Source organism: Leptosomus discolor, chromosome 1, assembly GCF_034619465.1.
Source record: "Leptosomus discolor isolate bLepDis1 chromosome 1, bLepDis1.hap2, whole genome shotgun sequence".
Taxonomy (NCBI): domain Eukaryota; kingdom Metazoa; phylum Chordata; class Aves; order Leptosomiformes; family Leptosomidae; genus Leptosomus; species Leptosomus discolor.
Genome location: NC_141391.1, coordinates 166,531,370 through 166,552,820, shown reverse-complemented (window position 1 = coordinate 166,552,820; position 21,451 = coordinate 166,531,370). Strand labels below are relative to the sequence as shown.

The 21,451-nt window shown below is 36.2% G+C and overlaps 1 protein-coding gene across 5 annotated transcripts in view; it reads right to left on the bottom strand.

Moving 5' to 3' along the window:
• Nucleotides 1–21,451, bottom strand: part of ANKS1B (ankyrin repeat and sterile alpha motif domain containing 1B) — a 452,709-nt gene that overhangs the window by 350,130 nt on the left and 81,128 nt on the right. For all 5 annotated transcript variants that reach the window (XM_086470676.1, XM_086470670.1, XM_086470683.1 and 2 more), the window contains exons 7-8: nt 15,541–15,651; nt 12,294–12,469 (exon numbers count right to left, since the gene is read on the bottom strand). In XM_086470676.1, the coding sequence (XP_086326802.1) occupies nt 12,294–12,469; nt 15,541–15,651 (287 nt within the window). The remainder of the gene's footprint in view (nt 1–12,293; nt 12,470–15,540; nt 15,652–21,451) is intronic.

Here is a 21,451-nt window from a genome sequence, read left to right as displayed (position 1 = left end):
GATCTGTTAAAATTATTGGGATTCCTTAGAGGAAACAACATTTTGGACAGAGACAAGGGCAATGGCTATTCCAATTTCCGTAAGGAATCAACTATTAATAATTAAAAGAAAGACCAGCATAGGAATAATACATTTTTACATTTTAGTATTATTTTTGTCTAAGATTGACAGGCAGTGCTGAGGCTGCTTCTTTTCAGGCTGTGAACAGTCCATATTTCAGAGATATGGGGCAGAGCACCAGTATCAACAGAAACAATAGGAGTAGTATTAATAGAAACCGCTCAATCTCAAACAACTACTGAAGCAAATAAAATTAAAAGCCTCTTCAGATTTTCCCTCATGGCACTAAACTGAAGCTTATTATAAGTTTAGGAAGAACAGATGCCAAGTGCAAACAGATGATCAAAATTGGTGTAAATCATTCAACTCTTACTTCCCTCTGGAAAAGTAAAGAAACTGGTGTAAAAACAGATGCAGGAGTAGTCAAGTAACCCTGGTTTCAGATTCTAACGTCTACTTAAAGACCTATACCACTGAACTCAGACAAGGGTTTCAGTATATAGTGAAGCCACAGAAATGCTAAGGGATGCATTTATAGCACACTTGATCTGTATTAATTCCATGGGCAAACATTTCTAATGCATAGTAAATATTAGACAGTTGCCCCTTAACTCTGAATTACTCACGACTTTAAATTTTATAGAGGTATAAGAATCTGGTCCAATATATTTTTCTGCTATTTGTTTTCTACTTGTTGAGTTTATCCACAGGGACTGAAAAAATCTGCCAACAGAATGCAATGAAACTCTATGTCACGAGTGGTCAACTACTTCCTTACTTAAGGACAAAAATACTTAATCTTTTTTATATGTCATTTATAAAATAAATGTGCTTGTTGCCATTAGGATAGAATAAAAATCAAATTAAGCAAGTAGTCCAAACAAGATGCCAAATGTTCTAATTTTGGCTACTAAATAATTTTTAAAGAAAGCATTTTTGCATTGGTTTATCATGGGTGATCATTTTACCCTGTGAAACACAGAATATTTACCGTTAATGTTACTTGTATACCTCTTACTAAGAAGAGAAGGGAAACCTACTTATTCAACTTTGAAAGAATCACAGAATATCACAGAATATCACAGAGTGAAACCATACATTCCCACTAATCTCCACCTCTTAATGTTTACACCATAGGGATAAAACTATGCTGTTCCCCTCACTACAGAAAACAACTGAGACACATATCCATATGGTTTTTCTTCTCATATATTTCCTATCAGACGGTGATCATCAGGCTTTACTGTCAGTTCCAAGCTTAATGACTTTATTCTTATAGAGTAGACATGAAATCAGTGTTGAATTTAGATATAAAAAAAAGATACTTAAGATTTCTTTTTTTCCTTCTACTGTTTGTATCCTGTTGTGTAGGCAGAACACTCATTTATTCTAAGGTCAGTATGTATTAAAAAACCCAATCAAACCTGCACTGGTACCTGCTAACAACAGTGATAGAGTTCTAGAAATATTACAGAAATACCTACCTCTGTAACATGCAGAAATATCAAAAGCTAAAAAGTTCTAGAAAGCTGTATTCCTTGTCTAAGACTGCAGGATAGAAAAGAGTATATTTTAAAGCATTCTTTCTCCTTCTTTTCTCATTAACTCAGTTATCTTTCCCCTAGGGTAAATATCTACATATGACACTGAAAAAGAAAGCTCCCACATATTCAAGCTCAGGCTTTTTACAAACTATCAAAACTAATTTTTCAACACAGCAAAAATATGTTTGTTTGCTGTTTTTTTTTTTTAAAAAAAAAAAATCTAATTGTACTTAAATGTTGGAGAAGTCCTTCATATTCCCTATAGATCTCATACATTGTTACACACTCTATTGCTCAAAAGTGATAAAACAAACAGATTACCAAAGTTTCACAAACATTTTTCAAGCCTTAATGTTGACACCACCAATCTACTGGAGGGGGGATATTTGGATCTTGATTAAGCTGCCTCTGTACTGAGGTCCAGTACCTATCTTTGGGCACCCTGCCTAGCCTCTACATGCCACTCCAGAACACCATTACCTTCCAAGTCCTTTGCCACATCTGCCAGCCCCATGTTGATGTCTCAGCTGCTGACCAGAACAGCACTAGATATCTCTGTCTATGCAACTGAATTGAGGGCTTATAGTGGGATTCAGCTGTCAAGCGTAGGCATCCAGTGTCATTTTTGATACCACAGGGTAGCTGTTGATGTTAATCACTGCTCTTGAAGACATGACTAAGCCCAAGTTAGCCCCATGCAAAAGGCACCTTGCACATCCACAATGACATAAGATATTTAACATAAGGGCAGCTGGATCCCACCTTCGGAATTTCAGCACCCCTGCTGGTGATACTCTGATTAAATAAAGATAAAATGAATTTTAATAGTTCTAGAGATCATGATGAAAAGAATGGTTTATTCCCTTGTGAGGGAGAAGTTGAAAACTTGATTCTGGCTGGAACACTGGAGAAAAGTCTCAGAAGAGAAGAAATCTGAGGGAAATGCAGGGCAGGAGTCCATGACAGATTTTTGGCAGACCTCTGAGGAAGGTCAGGGCTTGAGGGAAACATCTCTGATTGCTGATATCCTAGTAATAGCAAAAGTCATCAGTCTTCCTGATGATTTGGGTTTGTAATAATATGACAGAGTTGAGGTTAATATTGCAATATCACCTGTCTGGGTGGAAATCTCACAGTATTATCTTCTTTTTCTGTTCTTCAGAAGTCACTGAAATTCTCTCAGAAGATCCCAAATGAAGTCGGAGACTGTAGCTTAAAAATGGACATGGTGTTGTACGCTATTGCATACTCGCAGGACTACAGACATCTAGGGTATGGAAGAAATGGAAGACAAGTGTTCTGCTATGCAAGCCTGGCAACAGTGTCCACAATGGCACAGGCAGCTCAGGGGTGTTAAGAGAAAAATGGCAGGAATAGGGATGAAAAAGAAAGTTCTCTAAAGCACCGAAAAACACAGACAAAAAGATATTTAATTTAAGCAAATATACTTCATATTGGGAAGATGATCTCAAGATCAGTTCTGATAGAGTCCTCAGTCCTCAGATCTTGGCTAATCCTGTTGAGATTAGTAGATTTCTTTGGTATTCATGTAAGTATAACGAAACAGAGGTTAGTCTTCAAATTACATATGTCCTCAGTACTACAACATATTACAGTCTCTGAACTAAAACAGTCCTTGTGAAAAAATGCAAAAATCTCCTGTGGTTAATTTAATAAAAAATAGCTGTCCAACAGGACTTTTTAGCAGATAAAATATTACTAATCATTTCAAGAGCACCCCAAATTTAAATACAGCTTTATAGCCATAAAGAAAAACAAGCTCTTTGATCTGAAAAGCTTATTTATAATTACTTTATATGGAAAAAATGCTACACCCATATCTGAGATCCTTATGTAAAAGAGATTTAGCTAGGATGAAAGAGTCCACAGCAGGGTAAGTGAAGTGGTTGGTAGCACGGCAAGATTTACATACAAAATAAACTTGAAAATGTTAGGATTACTTAGGAAAAAGAAAGCTTTAAGAAAGAACAACCCTGAAGTATAAGTTATGGAGGTTGTGCACAAAGTATTTGTACTTTTCTACTCTGTGAGATTTTACTATGTAAGAATAAATGGAATATACTCAGCAAATAAAAGAAAATGCCTGTACATATAGCACATGTTCTGCAAACCATAGTAATACAGGGTCATTGGGGTAAACAATGTGACAGATTGGAGCAAAAGGATTAGATACATTTAGGATTCACTGGTGCAAGCTAAACACAGAACAGCATTCAGAGAGATTCATTTGTCTGTAAGCTATTTTCCTGCAAGTATCTGATAGTCAAGGAATTTGCCACACACATACATAATTGCGCAGACTGGTTAAATATTCCAGAAAATCAGTCTAGTGGAAAAGAAGTAGGTACTTTTTAATGCAGATAAGATGAACTGGTGGCTTGGCCAGCACCTTCCCCTAGTTATACTTTACTCCATGTAGTTTAAAAAAAAAAGTAAAAGCGTTGTCATGTTTCGGGATTTTATATTCTTACATAAGTGCTCTCAGAGTAGGTCTATGTAACACACTGGAGGATTGTCTAGCAGTACTTCTACCAGAAATCACAGCAGCAGGGAGCTGCAGGCTAATTTAGTTGGCTGTGAAGCATGCCACCAGGCAAATTATTCTGTGTAGAGTTACACATGGCTGCTGTTAGGATCCCTCTAACACAGAAATCTTTACAACACTGTACTGAAGCATAGCATAACCTATAGACAAAAAAAAAATAACCTATTTTAAGAAAGGATACATTAAAAATGTCTGAACTTCACTTCGCTAGGTAAACTACCTAATAGAAGAGACAAAAATCTGTATGAAGTGGGTAAGTTTCCCTCTGCTTCTTTGTAATAACCAGATCATGTTTAAATAGACTTTAGAAATAATTTTGTGAAGTAGCTTATAGCAAGTATGTCATTCTATATTGATCAAGTGGATGCTTGGTACCGGATATCACATTATAAGTGTCTAATGAAAAAAATAACAGCAACAACAGTTCATCTCAGTGGGACAAAACACTGTGTGCATTAGAAACTGGGAGTAACAGATGGGGTTTAGTTGGGTGGTTGCTTTTAAAAACAATTTTTAAAGTTATATAATCTTATCTTCAGAGAGTGGGTAGACCTTTGCAACAAGTAAATCTTAAAAAGTAAGGTTTATATATCCTGGGAGATACGGCCTTCATATTTTTACTTCCCAGAGAAATAAGAGTCAGTATATGCTTGCAAAATAAGATAACTGAACTAGGTGTAAGAGTTAAAGATCAACTTAAGACAAAATTCTTGCAATGTCAAAATTAGGCAATACATAAATTGTCTATCACTATTATAAAAGGGGAATTAAGTAAAGCAATAATATTTCACACACTGAGTCTCAGTACAATTCTCTTCCTTTTCTTTTTTTATACATCAAATACCTGCAAAATACAGCAAAGCTATATTATCAAACTCAATAAATGGTACCATATTAAATAATACAAGATTTATCTGCTTCTCTCTATGGAGTCCCAGACAATCAGGCCTGATTGTCTTATTATTCCCTGATGAATAAGTAACGAAAATTGTTCTTGAATGTTTTTAATGTATCCTCATTAATCAGCCATTGTTTATACTTCTGGCTTGCTCATCATCATCATGTGAAATTTTGTCTTACTCTCTCAATAATGCCTATATGCAAGAGTGTGATATTGTTAAAGGCTACCACATTTGATGCAAGATAGTAATCATTTTACTCCACCCTATTTAGTCATTCTTAGCTATTATAATATTTCTTCCCAGCCACTATTTAAATGTTATGTTAAAAAAAGACCAAAACAAAACAGTATTATCAAATAATGTTATTAGATTGTTTACCTCAATACTCTTCACACATTCCAGTGATTATCACTTTGTAAAATAAGAATCTATGTGCGCTTTTTATCAAAAATATTTGTTCTTTGACTTGGAGAAAAAAAAGAATTAATCAGAATAACTGACTTCTAAAGGACCATGCATAAATTTTATTAACCTCTAATATATTAATTCTTAGCCATCTTCTTTCAAACCACACAATTCTATGCCTTCAAATCACCCCTTAGATATAAACCAAACACGATCACAGGTTTATTGCCTTTATACACCATTATCTTCTTGATATTCTCACATAAGAGAGTAAAAAGTGAATTTTCTCTTCTAATATGTACCATCACTATGTTCAACAATCTTAATAAGAAGTTTCTAAGTTGTTGTTTTGGGTTTTTTTTTTTTCACTCTCTTCTAATATACATAAGAATCAGCTTCCCTTTTTGGATGACAGAAGTAAGCAGAAATTGACATTTATATGCCTCTGATGAAATCCAAATCTTTTTCCTGAGACTACACAGAACCTTCCTTCATGTTTAAATTTAAATTACTGCTGCCAGCCTTTATTATCTATTATATAACAACATTAAATTTAATCAGATATACTGCTGCCACTTCTGCGAAACCCCTCTGTAGTGCAGTCGTCATAATCCTACATGGTTTTAGTATCTTCAGTTCTATTCTATAAGCAAAAAAATAGGTGCACCTTCTAACCTAAGTTTCTCAGTATTTTTTTCTGTAATGAAGTAAAATCATTTAACATATAGTCTGCTGTTAAGAGCACAAAAGCACTTTCTCGAACTATATGTTTTATCTAAACTCATGTCACATATTCAAAGACAGTAAGACATCGCATTTGCACTGGCAAATCAATAGTGTAGTTTATGTATTATGCTTCTGAACAAAGCAACATAAATGCAAAAGCAAACTTTGCAAGCAACCACCTTCTACACAAGACTAAGGGACTGATCTGATGAAAATACTTCCATTTGGTTCTTCAGTTTTATTAAGTGTGTATGGCAGATTTTTCTTATTTTAAAATCAGATTTAGTTCAAAAATTCTCATGATTTTTCAAAAAATATTGATAATAGTTGTTGTCACTAAGTGAAAAGAAAACAATACTTTTAAAATGAGTTCTTAAGTAAGGACTGGAACAAACCTTTGAACACAGAATAAGCCAAATCTCTTTTAAGAGTCAATTTTAAGAAAATTAAAATATCAAGTTCATGAAAGGAAAATATTGAAATGTATTATATTTAATATGAACAACTTGCAAATACATATATACACTCATAAACACACATATGGAAGTGTAGAAGTTGTTCGTACCCTATTTTTTTACTTTCATAATCACAGGTTGTCCAAAGCAAACAAAAAGTAATGTATCATTCTCTGGTAGCCACAGGAATTTTTTATTACATGGACAAAAAGCTCACACTTCTCTTTTCTGGTTTTTGGTTTGGTTTGGGTTTTGTTTTGTTTTGTTTTTTTTTTTTTCAATTAAGAAACATAATGAGCAAATACATTGCAATAAATACAGCTTATTTCTGTTTATAATATTATATTTAGAATAATTTGTTCTCACATTAATACATACATAGGAACCTCAAACCTGACAAGAAACCAGTAACGATGTTAGTTAATACTCCAAGGACAGACGAATCTAAGTTAAAGCAATTTACTTGCAGGAGCTCAGGAATATTCCTCACAATATACACTTTGACAGTCTTCTGTTCATTTTCCTGACATACTTAATTTTTCTGGATCCCTGCTTTGCATATTATACCTACTTAAATTTTCTTACTTGCTCTTGAATTCACACAGATTGTTAGAGTACACACTTGATGTCTAACCTCCGTGTTATAATACACCTCTAAATTTAGCCCCATATTTTAGTCTGTAGTTTAAATGTATGTCATGATGTTCAATAAATGTTCCTCTTACAAGAATTACAGCTGTTTGTTTATAAGCAGTTTGTACTATCAACCGTGTTAAAAATGCATGATTTTAATGTAGTAATGAAAAAAGTTGGAAAACTCTTACATAAGATGGCTGCTTTTGTTCTTGAAATTACTGAGCCAGACTGCCATCTATTGGAAAATAAATATTTTTTTTAAATTATACTTTTTTTTTTGAAAACTGAATCTACTACAAGTTGTTGTCAAAAGCTGATTTTGCTAGCAATAATACTTAAGAAAGCTTAATTTTTTAAAAGGAAACACCTGAGTTAACTAAACTGTGATACAATCAAGGATTTTCCTACATATTTTCCCCCCTTGTTTTCTAGAACATGTTTTGAAAAGCACAGCTCCTTTTCTGACTTTCTGAACAAGCAAATCCTAGTTATCTGGAGTGAAAGTTTTGTATTTAGCAAACGTCAAAAAACCGTAATATGTCAGCACTGAACAGCACACAAATATAAATCTTTCCCAACTCACCTGTGCAGTGGCTATCAGGGCTTTCCATGTCTTTGCATACACAGGAGAACTTAAGAATGTATTCAAGTCACAATAACCAAAATTGGGGGGGGGGGGAAAGGCAGACAGGAACTGGGAGTAACAATCTATGAATCCACCATCAACCCCACCCAATGTACAAGCCTTTGAGAAAAATGAGCAATTCCAACTAAAATCATGCCTCGGCGTATAAATGCCCTTTTGGAGCTCTCTCTGAAGTAGCATAATAACTCACATTTCCAGTCGCAAAATTATGTTCAACCTGGCCTTTAATTTTGTGGAGACAATGAACAGGGCATTGTTGTCTGACATCTCATAACATACAAGTATTAATGACGGATAAAGATAGACTAGAAAACATGGAATTAATATTTCATGTGGCAGCACATCAGAAGTACATTGAAACACAGCCAGAGTTGCAAAAGTAAGCACTGAAATGATAAAGTTTCCAGTGTAGCTTTAACTTGACTTTCTTTAGTTTATAATGTACCCTTCAGATAAAAGATCAAGGTAACTTATTCCCATCTGACTTTGTGCTATTCAGCAAACAGGCATTCATAGTTTTCACCCTCTTCATTAATTTCTCTCCTTGATCAGGAAGCTAACACAGTCTGCTTTTCCAGAACCACAAAATTTTCCCAGTTTCCCTTTCAGCTTTTGGGGTGTGTCCTGTGGGGACATTTTTACTCATCTCCAGATCTGTTCCTATTCACATCTACACTGTGGTGTCCATTCTTATTCTCCTTAGTTTTACTTACTGCTTCACTGTACCTTCCCAGATGTTCATGACCTCCAGTCCTTAAGATCCTGCCCTTCAATTTTCCTATTCAGTTCTTCCATGTCCTGAGGAAACTTAAGAGCCAACACAGAGTTGACTAGTAATTTGGAATCAAGATGACTAAACCCAACATTTTCATCCAGAAAGTTTTCATTTTCACCAAACATCAGAGCTGTGCAAACTCTGCTTCCTATTTGACTTCAAAATATTGTAAGCATATAAACCTCTGTGTTTTTTTAATGCCTTATGTCACACACATCACACACCTAGTCAACAGAAACATATTAAGTAATAAAATGTGTAGTGTTTTCAATGCAAAATTTCGTGAAAAGAAGGAAGTCCCTTAGTCCAAACATAAGAGAACCACTTGCTATGTGGTTGGATGACTAATTATCCAATAACTCAGCAAATGGAAGAATGGATTCAATTCTGTCCTTGACCTAAGAGAGGTCCAACCCACAACTTCTTCAAAAGGAAATATGATATTCTACAGGTGCTGTATCACTAAGCAACAAACAATGCAAGACATCTGAGGCCAGAAAAAGAACAGAATTTGCTGGTGAATAGAGACTCTAAGTCCTGCTCTCAGGATTGCACTGGTATTTTTTCAGTGGTTGTAAAATCCAGAGTGAATACTGGAGGGGATTGACAGTCCTTTTATTTGGGAGACTATGAAAGTGATGTTAAAACCCACACTTATGCCACAGAGAGAACTGAATGACAGCCTTCCACTTTCCAGATGAAGCCTTTTACTGTCAAATTACTGCATTAGAAAGCAGACATCCCCACTATCCTTACACCAAACAAAACCGGTAAGCCCTGTTCTTTCAAATAAAAGAGGCTGGCACTCAGATTCAGGAGACAATTCCAGGCTGTGGATCCTAGATAGACAGACATCCCTTTCTGCAGTCCTGAATCAATCTAAACCTTGTTTAGCCAGAGTAGTACCACAGGTGATTTGGCCTTCTTCGAAAGAACCAGTTGTTTAAAAAATGCTTTGAAATACACTGCTTCCTGATGCTTTCTCTTTTACATGCCCATGTTATCCGCAGGATATGGCTCCTGATGCTCCTTGCTCTAATTTACCAAGTTTTTTGACCCACAAGCTACTATTCCAAACAGAAATTGCCCAGTCATGGCCTCCTATTTCACCGTAGAATAGAATGATGCAAAAAATGCAGATGTCTCCTAGCAGCCAGTTCCTTTGCAGAATCTCCCTAAGAGTCATGAAGTGTCATGACTTGGATTTTGGAACCCGTCCGGGTCACTGCACTATAGGAGAAGTTGAAACGCCTGCACATCATCTCTGGAACCAATATTTGTCCAGGAAATGGCATCATCTGACACAATATCAGCAGGGGCCTGACTTCAACTCTTCAGAGCTGATGCTGCCACAGTCAGCAATGAATGTTAGGGGGAAAACCGCTGATTTGAACCTGCAGTAACTTCTCGCTTGTAGAGGCACACCAGGTGCAGCTCTCAGCCCTGTGCTGCAGCTGGTGACAGAAAAAGACAATACTTGGACCTACAGGCAGAAAGAGTCTGTGCTCCAGTGTTACCACACTCCTGTGCTGCTTCTGCTTCCATAGGGTCTTGGCTTGCGCAGCAGCAATGAATGTGAGCTGAATGAATGCAGACAACAGAGAAGACCCCACTTACCCTCTTGAGAATTTTACAGAAGCTTACCAGGGAGGAGAAAACTAAAGTCAGAAGAAGCTATAAGAATCTTTTTCTTCTTTAATACATATCCAAGGAATCTATTTCTGGCATTCCATATCTATATATGTGTCCTCTTTTTCTTGCTGTATCTCTGTGTTCTTACACATAAAACCCCATTTAAGTTTATTCAATCATCACCCTACTGTTGCGCTTTTTCCACCACCATGCTTACTGGTCCTGCCCCCAGAGGAGTTTGAAAGCATTCACCTTTGCACCTATTTTGAAAGCTAAGCACATCTCTTCACTTTAGTGCTTCTTCCTGATTACTCTTTGATGCCTCCTTACAGCGTATGTGGGTTTTCATATCACCCATGCACTATACAGGGAGTCTGCTCACCAAGGGAAGGCGGCAGCACCTCCCCAACATTAAAAGACAGTGTCAAAACTGGGAGCAACTTCCTTGTTTTAAACGCAAGGCAGACAGGTAGCAACTAAACAGACAGAATGACCTTAAAATACTTCTAAAAATGAAATGCTGGTTTAGATCAAACAGGAAAATCCCACATCACAGCAGAGTCTTTTCCACATAGGCTTGTATAGTTGGGTTTACTCTAGGGAAAAACATACTTTGCCCTCCATCCTGACATCATATTGGGAATGTATACACATTATCCTGATTCTAGTTTTCCTTGAAAGAAAAGCTGGGTGCACCAGGAGGAAAGAGCCACAATATGCTTTAAACAGTCCCTATTTTTGAAGATTTTTTTTCACATCTAGTTCAATATTCAAACAGATGAAAATCTCAAGAAATATATTGCCTAATTTACCTTTCGTATTTGCCTGCTGCATGAAAATTACAGATTTAGTGTCTGAATGCTTCCTATTCACATCGTATTTCATTTTGGTCTGTAAAAAGTTCAGTCTGAATAGATAGAATTATATGGATTACATTTTCTGCAAAACAGCAACTGAACAGATTTAAACAGCAGTTAGCATCTAAATGCAAGGAGACACTAGAAAAGCTTAAATGGGATTAGTACCTTGTTCAGACTGGCTTCAATATGGGTTGTGTATCTAATCATTCAGACATCTAGAAGGCTTTAAAAGGCAAAAGTGTCCACTGCATTTCAGGGCAGCTAACCATCTTTGTAAATCTCATTCTGTCTACATATATTGTAACAAATCCTCTAGAACATAAAAGTCCTTAACTTGCCATGTTTTTCCCTCACATATGAGCACAATTTTCCTTAACTTATTAACAACATTAATTGAAATTTAACATTTAGCATTTTCCCTCTCTTCTGTGCTTTATTCCCTAGGCAATCCCATTTACTTTTCTTATTGAGGAAGAGAATTCAATTAATAAAAAAAAAAAAAAAAAGAGCCTTGTTACACTGTAAAGAAAAAATGAATCCTAGAGGACTTTATGCACAGGATTAGTAGTAATGAACTCACATTTTCAACTGTAGTTGGAAATCACTGAAGTATCACAACCATAACAATTTCCAGTATTAGTCTTTAATACCATTAGACTACTGGGAAAGTTATATAGTAATAAAATTTATAAGAATCATAACTGAAGATGCTTGACTGCTTCGTTTGGAGGGGCACTTCTGATCAGATTTTGGAAGCATTTAGACTTCAGTATAGTGCAGAGCTTACTGATTTCAACTGATTTCTCAAAAAAAACTTTCCTCGTACTCCCCACGCTCAAAAGAACAACTGAAATTTTGGTCATTTTAGTGGTGCCATAAATAGCCATTCTGGGGTGTGCTAAGCAATGTCGTCGTAAAATAAGAACAGCACTTTCTAAATCTGTAAGGAGGTCCATGCTATATTATTTTTTCTATTATAATGTTGGAGTTGCACTAGTCTCACTCTTGTACTATTTCTTTCTTGAATGTGCCATAAATAAAGCAGATATAACTGAACATATTGTCTTTGTATCCCATCTTACTTACTACATTAAGCTTGGTTTGGCTTCCACCGGTCATAAGTTCTTCCTCTGATACTTTACTAAAATTGTCCAGATAATGGTCTGATATTGTATGAGACAGATCTTCAAAAGAGTATTCCTTTTCTTGGCACAATTTGATTTCATCTAAGAGCTTTGATAATTCTCCAGTCACAGCTTCACCTTTAAAAACAGAGACACCATTAGTCAATAATTAGAATACTAGGGGTAATTTATGCCTAAAAAGGAAATTCACATTCTTTAAATTTTATTGAGGATCTGTAATATTCCATGCCTTATGATCTAAACAGTGACCTTCATGCACAAGTCTCCCCTCAAATATAATGGCATCTCATTCCAGAATAGGAATCACTGGAAGTAATGTAAATACTTCTGCATTCCCCTATACCTTGCATTTAATCAGGATGAATTGCAATATATACTTACCCTTTCTCTGTTTACTAATCCTGAAAATTGGCTAGAAATAGCAACTATCCAAGAATGTAAAATTAATCCAGGAAAGGAAAGATTCTACAAACATACAAAATCAGTGTCCCATATTCTGCATCAGGCTCATGTCTGCTGCTGTGATCAGTTAATACACTACATAGGTTCCATAAACTGTAAGTAGTTCGGAAATGAGTTTCCGAGAATGCACATCTCTCCCATCAAATTAACCATGTTTTACAAACAATTCTTGCTTATTTTCCCAGGATTAAATGGAATGGTGGAAGGATATACTGGGCAAAACTCACAAGTTTAAAACATGCCTCCCTAGAGCAGGCTATCAGAAATCCATGTTTAGTGCATTCTGCATCGTGTTTCATATTTTCCCCTTAATTTATCAGATATCTTTTGTTAAGAAATCTAGCAGAATAGCAAGACAATGGGCTTTGTACGTCTATACCAACAGAGGGCCACTATTAGAAATACTGATAGTAGTAAGTATTAGAATTACATTTAACACTAACTTTTCTACAGACAGCCCACTGGCAGTGGCAAGATCTCCACAGAGCAAGAAGCTACTTCTTATGAAGAACTGCATTAGGTTGTGATAATCTATTGCATGTGTTACACAGCTACTTTCAGAAATAGCAATGAAAATATGAGTAAAAGTCAAGTTTTTCCAGGGGCAAATGAGAAACCTCTTATCTTGATTAGGTTTACAAGAGTGATGTTGTTGGAAACTACAGTCCTTATAATTGATAAAATATAGAGATAATTCCATTTTACTCCATCTTTGGGAATACAATGCTGAAAATGAAAAACAGAGCGAGCATATTAAGCTCAGCATACATACAACACACATATGTACATTCATGTGACTAAAGAAGCCCTGGATAAGATTCTATTTGCTTGTCTAGGCTCTTTTTGTGTTAATTTTCTTCATAGTCTAGGCAAACATAAATATTATTTTAAATTACAACTATAGCCAGTTATGACTGAAATTTTTTCAGAGCCAAGAACGGAAGTTGTAATTAAAAGCACCTAATTGCCTTTTAATATCTAAGTAACAGAAATATTGCATTCAAAACTCTTGTTACTCTTAGTCAATGGTAACTTTGCACTTTTAAATTAAACAAAGATATAAACAGGTTTATTTATGTTCTACTTTTTAATTAGAAAATTGAAATAGTTCCAGATTAATATTATAATACATAAAAATTGGAAGTAAAATACCTAAGTATTAAGAACTATTCTACAGTCATGATACAGTGCCCTAAAAAGAAACAGGACTACTGTTTCCTACAGAACTATGTTCATGTCCCCAGTCCCATGTTCTCCCATATACGGCCTGCAATATTTCTTACTGGGCCAGAATCAATTCTGTCTGTCAAAACTGGACCCGCAAGGGTGCTGACTGACCTGAGTAAGTGTACACTAACTGTCTGCCTGATTACTACCAGAAAGAATACATAGAAGAATCATTTTGCCTATTTCTTTCAGTGTAGGTACTAATTAAGATGTCTCTCCTTTATCTAGCTACCTATTTTCATGGAAGTCACAGAAAGGTAATTGATACTGCTATCCCTCTTCCAAATTTGCTTTAAATTATTTGAAATTAGATTGTCAGAGAATGGCAGACAGATGGATGGGAAGCACAATCAAGTACAATTTCTTTCTTTTAGAACCAGATTACACAATAGACAAGCAAAAGCCAGCTAGGACATTTTACAGTATTTATACCTTGAAAGTGGAAATGTGAAATCATGACCTTATTGTTAAGCAGTAAAATATACTTTACAAATATTTACTACTTAATTTCAAGACAGACATTTCTATTGCATAGGGTAGTTGACTTCACGATTCTACTAATCTCAAAGGAACTATTTATCTTTGTACACCATGTCTGTTAAGCACCCCAATGGGAAACACAGATGGAACTAGAGCATTTGTTTACTATCAACATGAACATCATAATCTGGCATGCAACAGTAAGCTTAGTTTTCTCATGAATGACAACTCTCCCTGTAAATGTGGTTAAAAAAAAAAACCCACAAGCTAACTAAAAAACCACCAAAACCAACACACACACACACCACCCCCAACAGAAACAAAGAAGGGAGGCTTAGTTATCTGCCAGCAGTCAATTACAGAAGGCAGAAGTCAGGTCTGGTTCTACAGAAGGATGATTTTCATGGAAGAGCAGGACACCACCACACTCAGGAAACCTGGCTATGGTGTGTAAAGGTGTGAAACCTGGCTATGGTGTGAATCGGAACATAAGATGAAAGCAAGTGCACACAACAGTGACAGTCACACTATATGAAAGATACGTTAGAAGAGGGATGGAAGAGCAGCACACACACGATCTCTGAAAGACGCATCCAAATGTAACACAAGTAGAAGAGATACTCACTGGGAAAGATAAAGTAAATTCAGTCTTTAACTTGAATGTGCACAATGCCTGCAGAGTAATTCAACATATCTAATATCCTTTTGTTTCACTTGATATGAAATGTGGAAGGTCAGATAAATTAAAAAGATATAAGATGAAATAATGTAATACATTGTAATCTATCAGTGACTTGTCCTTTCTGAGAATACAGTTCTTTGCTTTCCTATATGACATGGATTACAGTGTATGTAGTCAAGACAGGTAATTCAGGGTGGAAAAAAGCTTCTCAATATCAATAACTTTCTTAATCTCTCTTTTTCATTTTGTATGTTTGTATGAATGTGTTAGCAATATAATTTTAATATTAAAGAGAAGTTCAGTACAGCTTCTGTATTCACAGAGTACATGTATTTACTTTTAGCCTTTGGAGATGGAGGAACTTCTGGGGACAAAATGCAAGACTGATGTTCTGCACATTCCAGTGGGCGCTCCTCTGAAATACTTGCATTTCCTGTTTCCATATATTCTGCAATTTAAAGATACACATACACTTAAACTCCTGAATGAAGGCAGAATCAAAAACATATTTGCTACTTCATTTTTCATTAAACCTTTTCTAATTTTTTATATTACAACCTTGTAATTATTCATAAACACTGCTGCAAGGCAATCATTTATTGAGAGTATTATAAAACACCGTAATGGCCAGTTTGTTAATCTGCTGAAACTGTTACAGAAATCTCATTGTAGGAATAGAGTTGTGACTCTCCCTGTGTTTTTCCTGCCCCATTTCAAATATCTATGTAACTGTTCCATTATATTATCACTGTTGAAAGAGTCTTCTTTTATTTTGTGAAGAGTGTTTTAGTAAGGATATTCAGGATGTTCACAGTAAGTAGATATATTGATACTGTTAAGAAAACCAAATATTCCACTTGCAGCACAGAGACAGTATACGAGAAAAAAGAATGCAAGCTCAAAAATTTAGTTAAAGCTAGCAGTCTAAAAAGCAGTGTTCAAAATTTTTGTGCTTTTCCACCTTAAAAACTTCCCTTGTTGCCTCTTCATGATGATGTTTACAAAAACAGAAAAACATTGAATGACCAAGTGCTAAACTGCAATTTTGTTACTATTATTTTTGTGTAAATACACATTATTTTCATGTGCTTTTGTATACGGGCTAGCTCAATGGAACACCAAGACCTTAATAAATGGTATTGTAGGACAAATATTAAGTAATGAATTATAAATTAGTTCATGCAATAGTGGCACATTTTTTCCCATCAGAGTGACTGATTCTGAGTTCAGGCAGTTACTCTGCATCTGCATTTTCTTGAGTTTCTGAAGTTGCTTAAACAAGTTCTTTCTATTACCAGATACTAACCACAAAAGTACATGTTGCAACTCACACAAAAGCAAACTACAGTAACAGCTTTCATCAATATCACACTGAAGGACTAAAGAGTTTCTAGGAATTTAAAACTTCCTGATTTAATTTCTACAGTCTACCACACGCTTAGCTTGCTGTTATTCCTGATCAAATAACAAATCCCAAAACCCAAATACAATCTGTGATAAAACAGACATCTGAGAAAACGAAATTGGAAATGGCAGAGAACAGCATGCAGTTTCAGAATGCTTTGCAGGTTGTTGGTTTTTTTAAAAAGAATGTGTGATTTGAAAAGTCATATATTAAGTTTGATGGCTGGCAATGGTCCCCTAGATAATCTGTCACACGAAAATAGCCACTTCTATATTTTTGTGTAGTGCTGAAAGCAAGGAAGCAAGGATAGAGGAGCCATAAGAGACCATGAGAAAACCAGCAGAATGACAAAATGCTCTGGAAAGTTTTCCAGCTCTGTCAGCTTTCTTATTTGTCAAGTTAGTGTGCAAGATGGAGGAGAAATAAAAAGGAAGCTAGACCCAAAGAAAAATAAAAGGAAAAAAGGAATTCATGTCTGAAAATATTTGCTGATAATTGTGTAACTGTCCAAAAAGAAACCTAAAATGAAGCGTTACCAGGTAGGAGTGTCAAAATTATCGGATTAGTACAGTTATTACTAGGAAAGGAAATGCAGGGGACATTGTGAAGGACCTTAACCTTGCTGTCCAATATTCGTGTAAGAATGTGGTTTTAAACTAATACCCTCTTTTTATTCTTTGTCAGGCCCCACTTTCAGACCAATGCACTTACCTGCTGAAGGCTAGTTCTGAGGTGGAAATCCCAAGTTCAATATAAGTTTCATAAATACTTTACAAACTGCCAAGTTCCTTTCAGAAAACCTCTACAAAAGGCACAGCACAAGGTATGGTGTAGAGGTTTAGAATGAGCCAGCAACGTGCCATCCTTGTAAGAGTGCAACCCTTAAATCTTTGGACTTCTGTGGGACTTCTACTCAACTTGGTTTTATACTACTGAAAATTCTATTGGATATACATGAGACAATGGAGTCAGTTGTGAGAGGCTTATAGTCTAGGTAAATGTATACTTACCCATAATATTATGAAACGGACACAAAACAAGTGATCTATGTCAAGAGCCAAAGACAAAGTACACACAAGCAGTGAATGCTTTCACCAGCAACTGAATCCTATTCACCTGCAGCTGGCTAGAAATTCATCTTCAAAGCCTGCCCAAACTTACTGAAAAAGATGACACTGTTACTACTATCTGCTCTGAGTCCGGTGTACTTGAGAGACTGCTCTGGATTCTACCACTTGCCTCAAAAAAAAGAAAGAATTCAGAACAAAGCCAAGCTTAGTCAATTATAACACTTAATGACCAGAACAGTTTCCCCAGCTGTAATCTCATGGAATCCAGAGAAAAGCCTGTCATTCTTACAACAGGTGAGAGTAAAGGCTGTTTGGAACACAACCTGTCAGATTTATAATGCTTCCTTCACCAGCTTTCTGTCATCCTGTTCCATGTTTCAAAGACAGCCAGCATGACTAGCATGTAAGGGGTGAAGGAAGCAGATGTTAATACACACTTCAGAGATGTTTCGTCACTGCACTGCTTTGGGAAGAGTGGAGTATTTTACTTCTGTTGATTCAAATGGCAGATTACAGTTCAGTGAGAATTAATACTAAGAATCTCAAAAACTTTGCCTGATTGACATCATTCTTTTCTACAGTTATCTGATTTAAACATAGTCCCACTTCATCTAAATAGGGCTATGTGCACAAAAAGTAATAGCATAAAAGTGGTCACATAGTAGTGGAAATAAAAGCACCCAAGAAGGTAACAAGCACTGGAGAGTTCAAACAGCTGGAACTCCAGCTTTCTCAGTTTCTGTAACACCGGTTAGGCCAAAGCCAAGCAGAAGGGAAAGCGTTAACATGTAACCGAGGAAACACAGCTGGCTTTCCACAGACTGCCACAGCCAGGAAAGTGAGCCACAAAGAGAAGATGGCCCAGCTCAGCTGGAGTTGCTGCTGAACTTTCAGGGGCAGCAAAAGCTCAGGGTCTAGAACACAGCTTGCTTTAACTTCAGCTCCTCTCAGGCCTAATTCCTCAGGGTGGTGAAAGGGTCAAGATTTTTGCTTTATTTATAAACCTTGGCTTTTTGAGTAATGGCTACATTAGCCTCAGAATTTTTTACTTTTCCTTTTATTAGAAAAAAAAATCCAAATTTTTTTTTATTATAAATAATTATGAACTCCTTTCCCTTTTGTTTTTAGAGACTACTTTGGTCATGTCATGGGGTGGATTCACATAGAGCTCATCCCTAGATTGATTTCCCCTAAAGAGATCAAAAGGCTTTTTAAACTCTCAAAAAGCCAAATTTGATTAGAATAGAAATCTGAACACTCACCTTTTCAAACAAAAGGCTCTCCAAGTAACTAGTTTAGAGGAATAAAACTGGTTTAGAAACTACTCCCTTCCACAGCCAATGTCCGTGCAGGGGGATCCTTACTACTCCTTCGCTCCTGCCTTCCCAAAGGACAGCAATCTTCAGAGCACCTTCTGCCCTCCCCAGGGCTGTCCCAGAACCTGGCTGAGGATCCTGCAGGTCTGTTGAGTCCTGCCCCAGCCCATGAGTTCTCTAAAAGGTCCTCCCAAAAAAGCTCATTTGCTCCCCTGGGAAGGAGCCCACCTGAGCCTTCATGACCCAGTTCCTCATCTCTTTACAGAAGCAGCAGTTACAGAAAACCACCTGGTAACTGCTACCATCAGGTGTGCTAAGGTGAGAGACTTGAGCTGAGATGGAGACTGGCCTGAATTCACTCTCTTAAATTTCAGAGGACAATTCTTAATGACTCAATCTTAACCCCAGAGAAACCTGAAATCAGTAGATGTTTACATTATAGGCACATAAGGAGACTTTTGTGCACATGTTCAGGGGAGATAGAAACAAGTACTTAAGTACTGCTATGATTCTGAGATACATAAAGGCACAGCTAAACTTTCAGTCCCCAAAACAACAGCAGTTAAATTGCTTCATAAACATAGTTAATACTCCACAGCTTATGCACAAAAGCCTATAAAAGTTGCTGAGAAGTTCCCAGAAAAAAACAACAAAGGGGGATTGAGTTCCCAGTTTTTCTCATCCCACATAGCTGTAATAAAATCCTTGACTGGAAACCTATTCCATCCTTCCAGTGAGACTGGCCTCCTGTGCTCAAGGGAATGGAAGATCTACTTGTCCACAGAAAGAGAGGGAGAGAAAGAGAGAGTGAGAATACACAAAAGAAAGCCCATGCTAAATGACTTCAAAGCTATTTAAGCAGAGGGGAGAAGAAAGGAGTCCTGTTTCTGCAGCTGCTTATGCATTTTCTGTTTATGAATAATTCGGTAACATGTACAAACAACGTTAGGTTCTTAAGCAGCTTCAGCAGAAGAGAGAGGAAAGAGCTTTCCATTTCATCTCCCTCCACACTGTCTTTGTGGCAGAGCTTATTGTGCCTTTCTGGGGCTCATGTAATTTTTCATCTGTTTATCTACTATCTCATTTTTTTCATAATAACAAGAATTCTGCTTCCAGAAATAGTAACAGATCAAGATTCTAATAGAGAGCATAGTGGGCTGTGGAGAAAGAGTTGAAAGATGGTATAGCATGCACCTGCGTCACGTTCACATGTGCTAAAAGTAAAACACAGCTGGTTGGTTTAATTTTAGGCCTACTAGCCTTGGCAACATCCCTTTTATCTTCAATGCCTAATTATAAAGCCCTAAGTGCCAATACTGTTAACTGCTTGAGCACTGAATGCTGTTGATTCACTTCATCTATGAAATGCATCTAGTAGACTGGCCTTGGCACACTATTCTAATTCTCCATTCTTTGAGTACATGAGGCCTAAACAGCTATTTCTTCAGTAGTACATAAAGAATCTAAACTCTAATAAGTATTTTTAATTGAGTTTAATGCAACTCAGACCTGAGCAAAACACAGAAAATGATGGGACATATATAAAAGTCAAAGAATTAAAACTTGAATTGTCATTTCTAATAATTCCATCTATAATTAACGGGCATTAAAAAAAACATTCAGGTGGTGTACGGCTTACTCAGCCTTTTTCATGTTGCTCTTCAAAGTGATTTTGTTATTCATTTTGTTTCTGTCAGATAAAGTCCCAAAATCTCTATCAAGACGGCAGACTTTGCAAACACAAAAAAAATTTTTTGCAGAAATTTCAGTTACTATTTTCTCAGGGTAGTGAGAAAAGATGTAAAGATCAGATCACAAAAACACTAGGGTCACTTCTAAAACCTTGCTGGCAAAAGGTTTTGTTTCTTTTTAACCTATAATCTATAAGAAGTAATTTTGCAAATATTCTTAAAAAAAGGAAGAACACCAATAGAAACTTCTATCCACAATTCTTAAATTCTGGAGGCCTCATTCACAGGAGGCTACCAGTCCTGTAGGTTTTAGTATGAGCTGAATGGATTTAGTATTACTGCCTCCATGAACTGCTTCTGAAGACATAAATTACTTTCTTCTTCTTTGAGGATTCTCATAAGTATCATCAAAATCAACTCATTTTCTTTCAAAACTTTTCTTACAACTGTGTTACCCCTCTGCATATAGGACAGAACACTACCTATCAGGCCCACCAGTAACACCAGTCATATTATTTCCTTGTCCATTTCTGCCAGTCTGCTTATATGCATTTTTGACTCTTTGTTTTATATTTTGAAAGATGTTGTCTTTCAACAACAGGATAGGGACAAATATTATGCTATGTTAATACTATAAACATTACAATAACACTTAATGCAAGGGGGAAATGGTAAAAACTAATGAGAATGCTAGGCAACAAAATCATACTCTGTCCTGGCAATGAGATGAAAGAATCAATTCAATGCCATTGTGTCTGCATAAAGA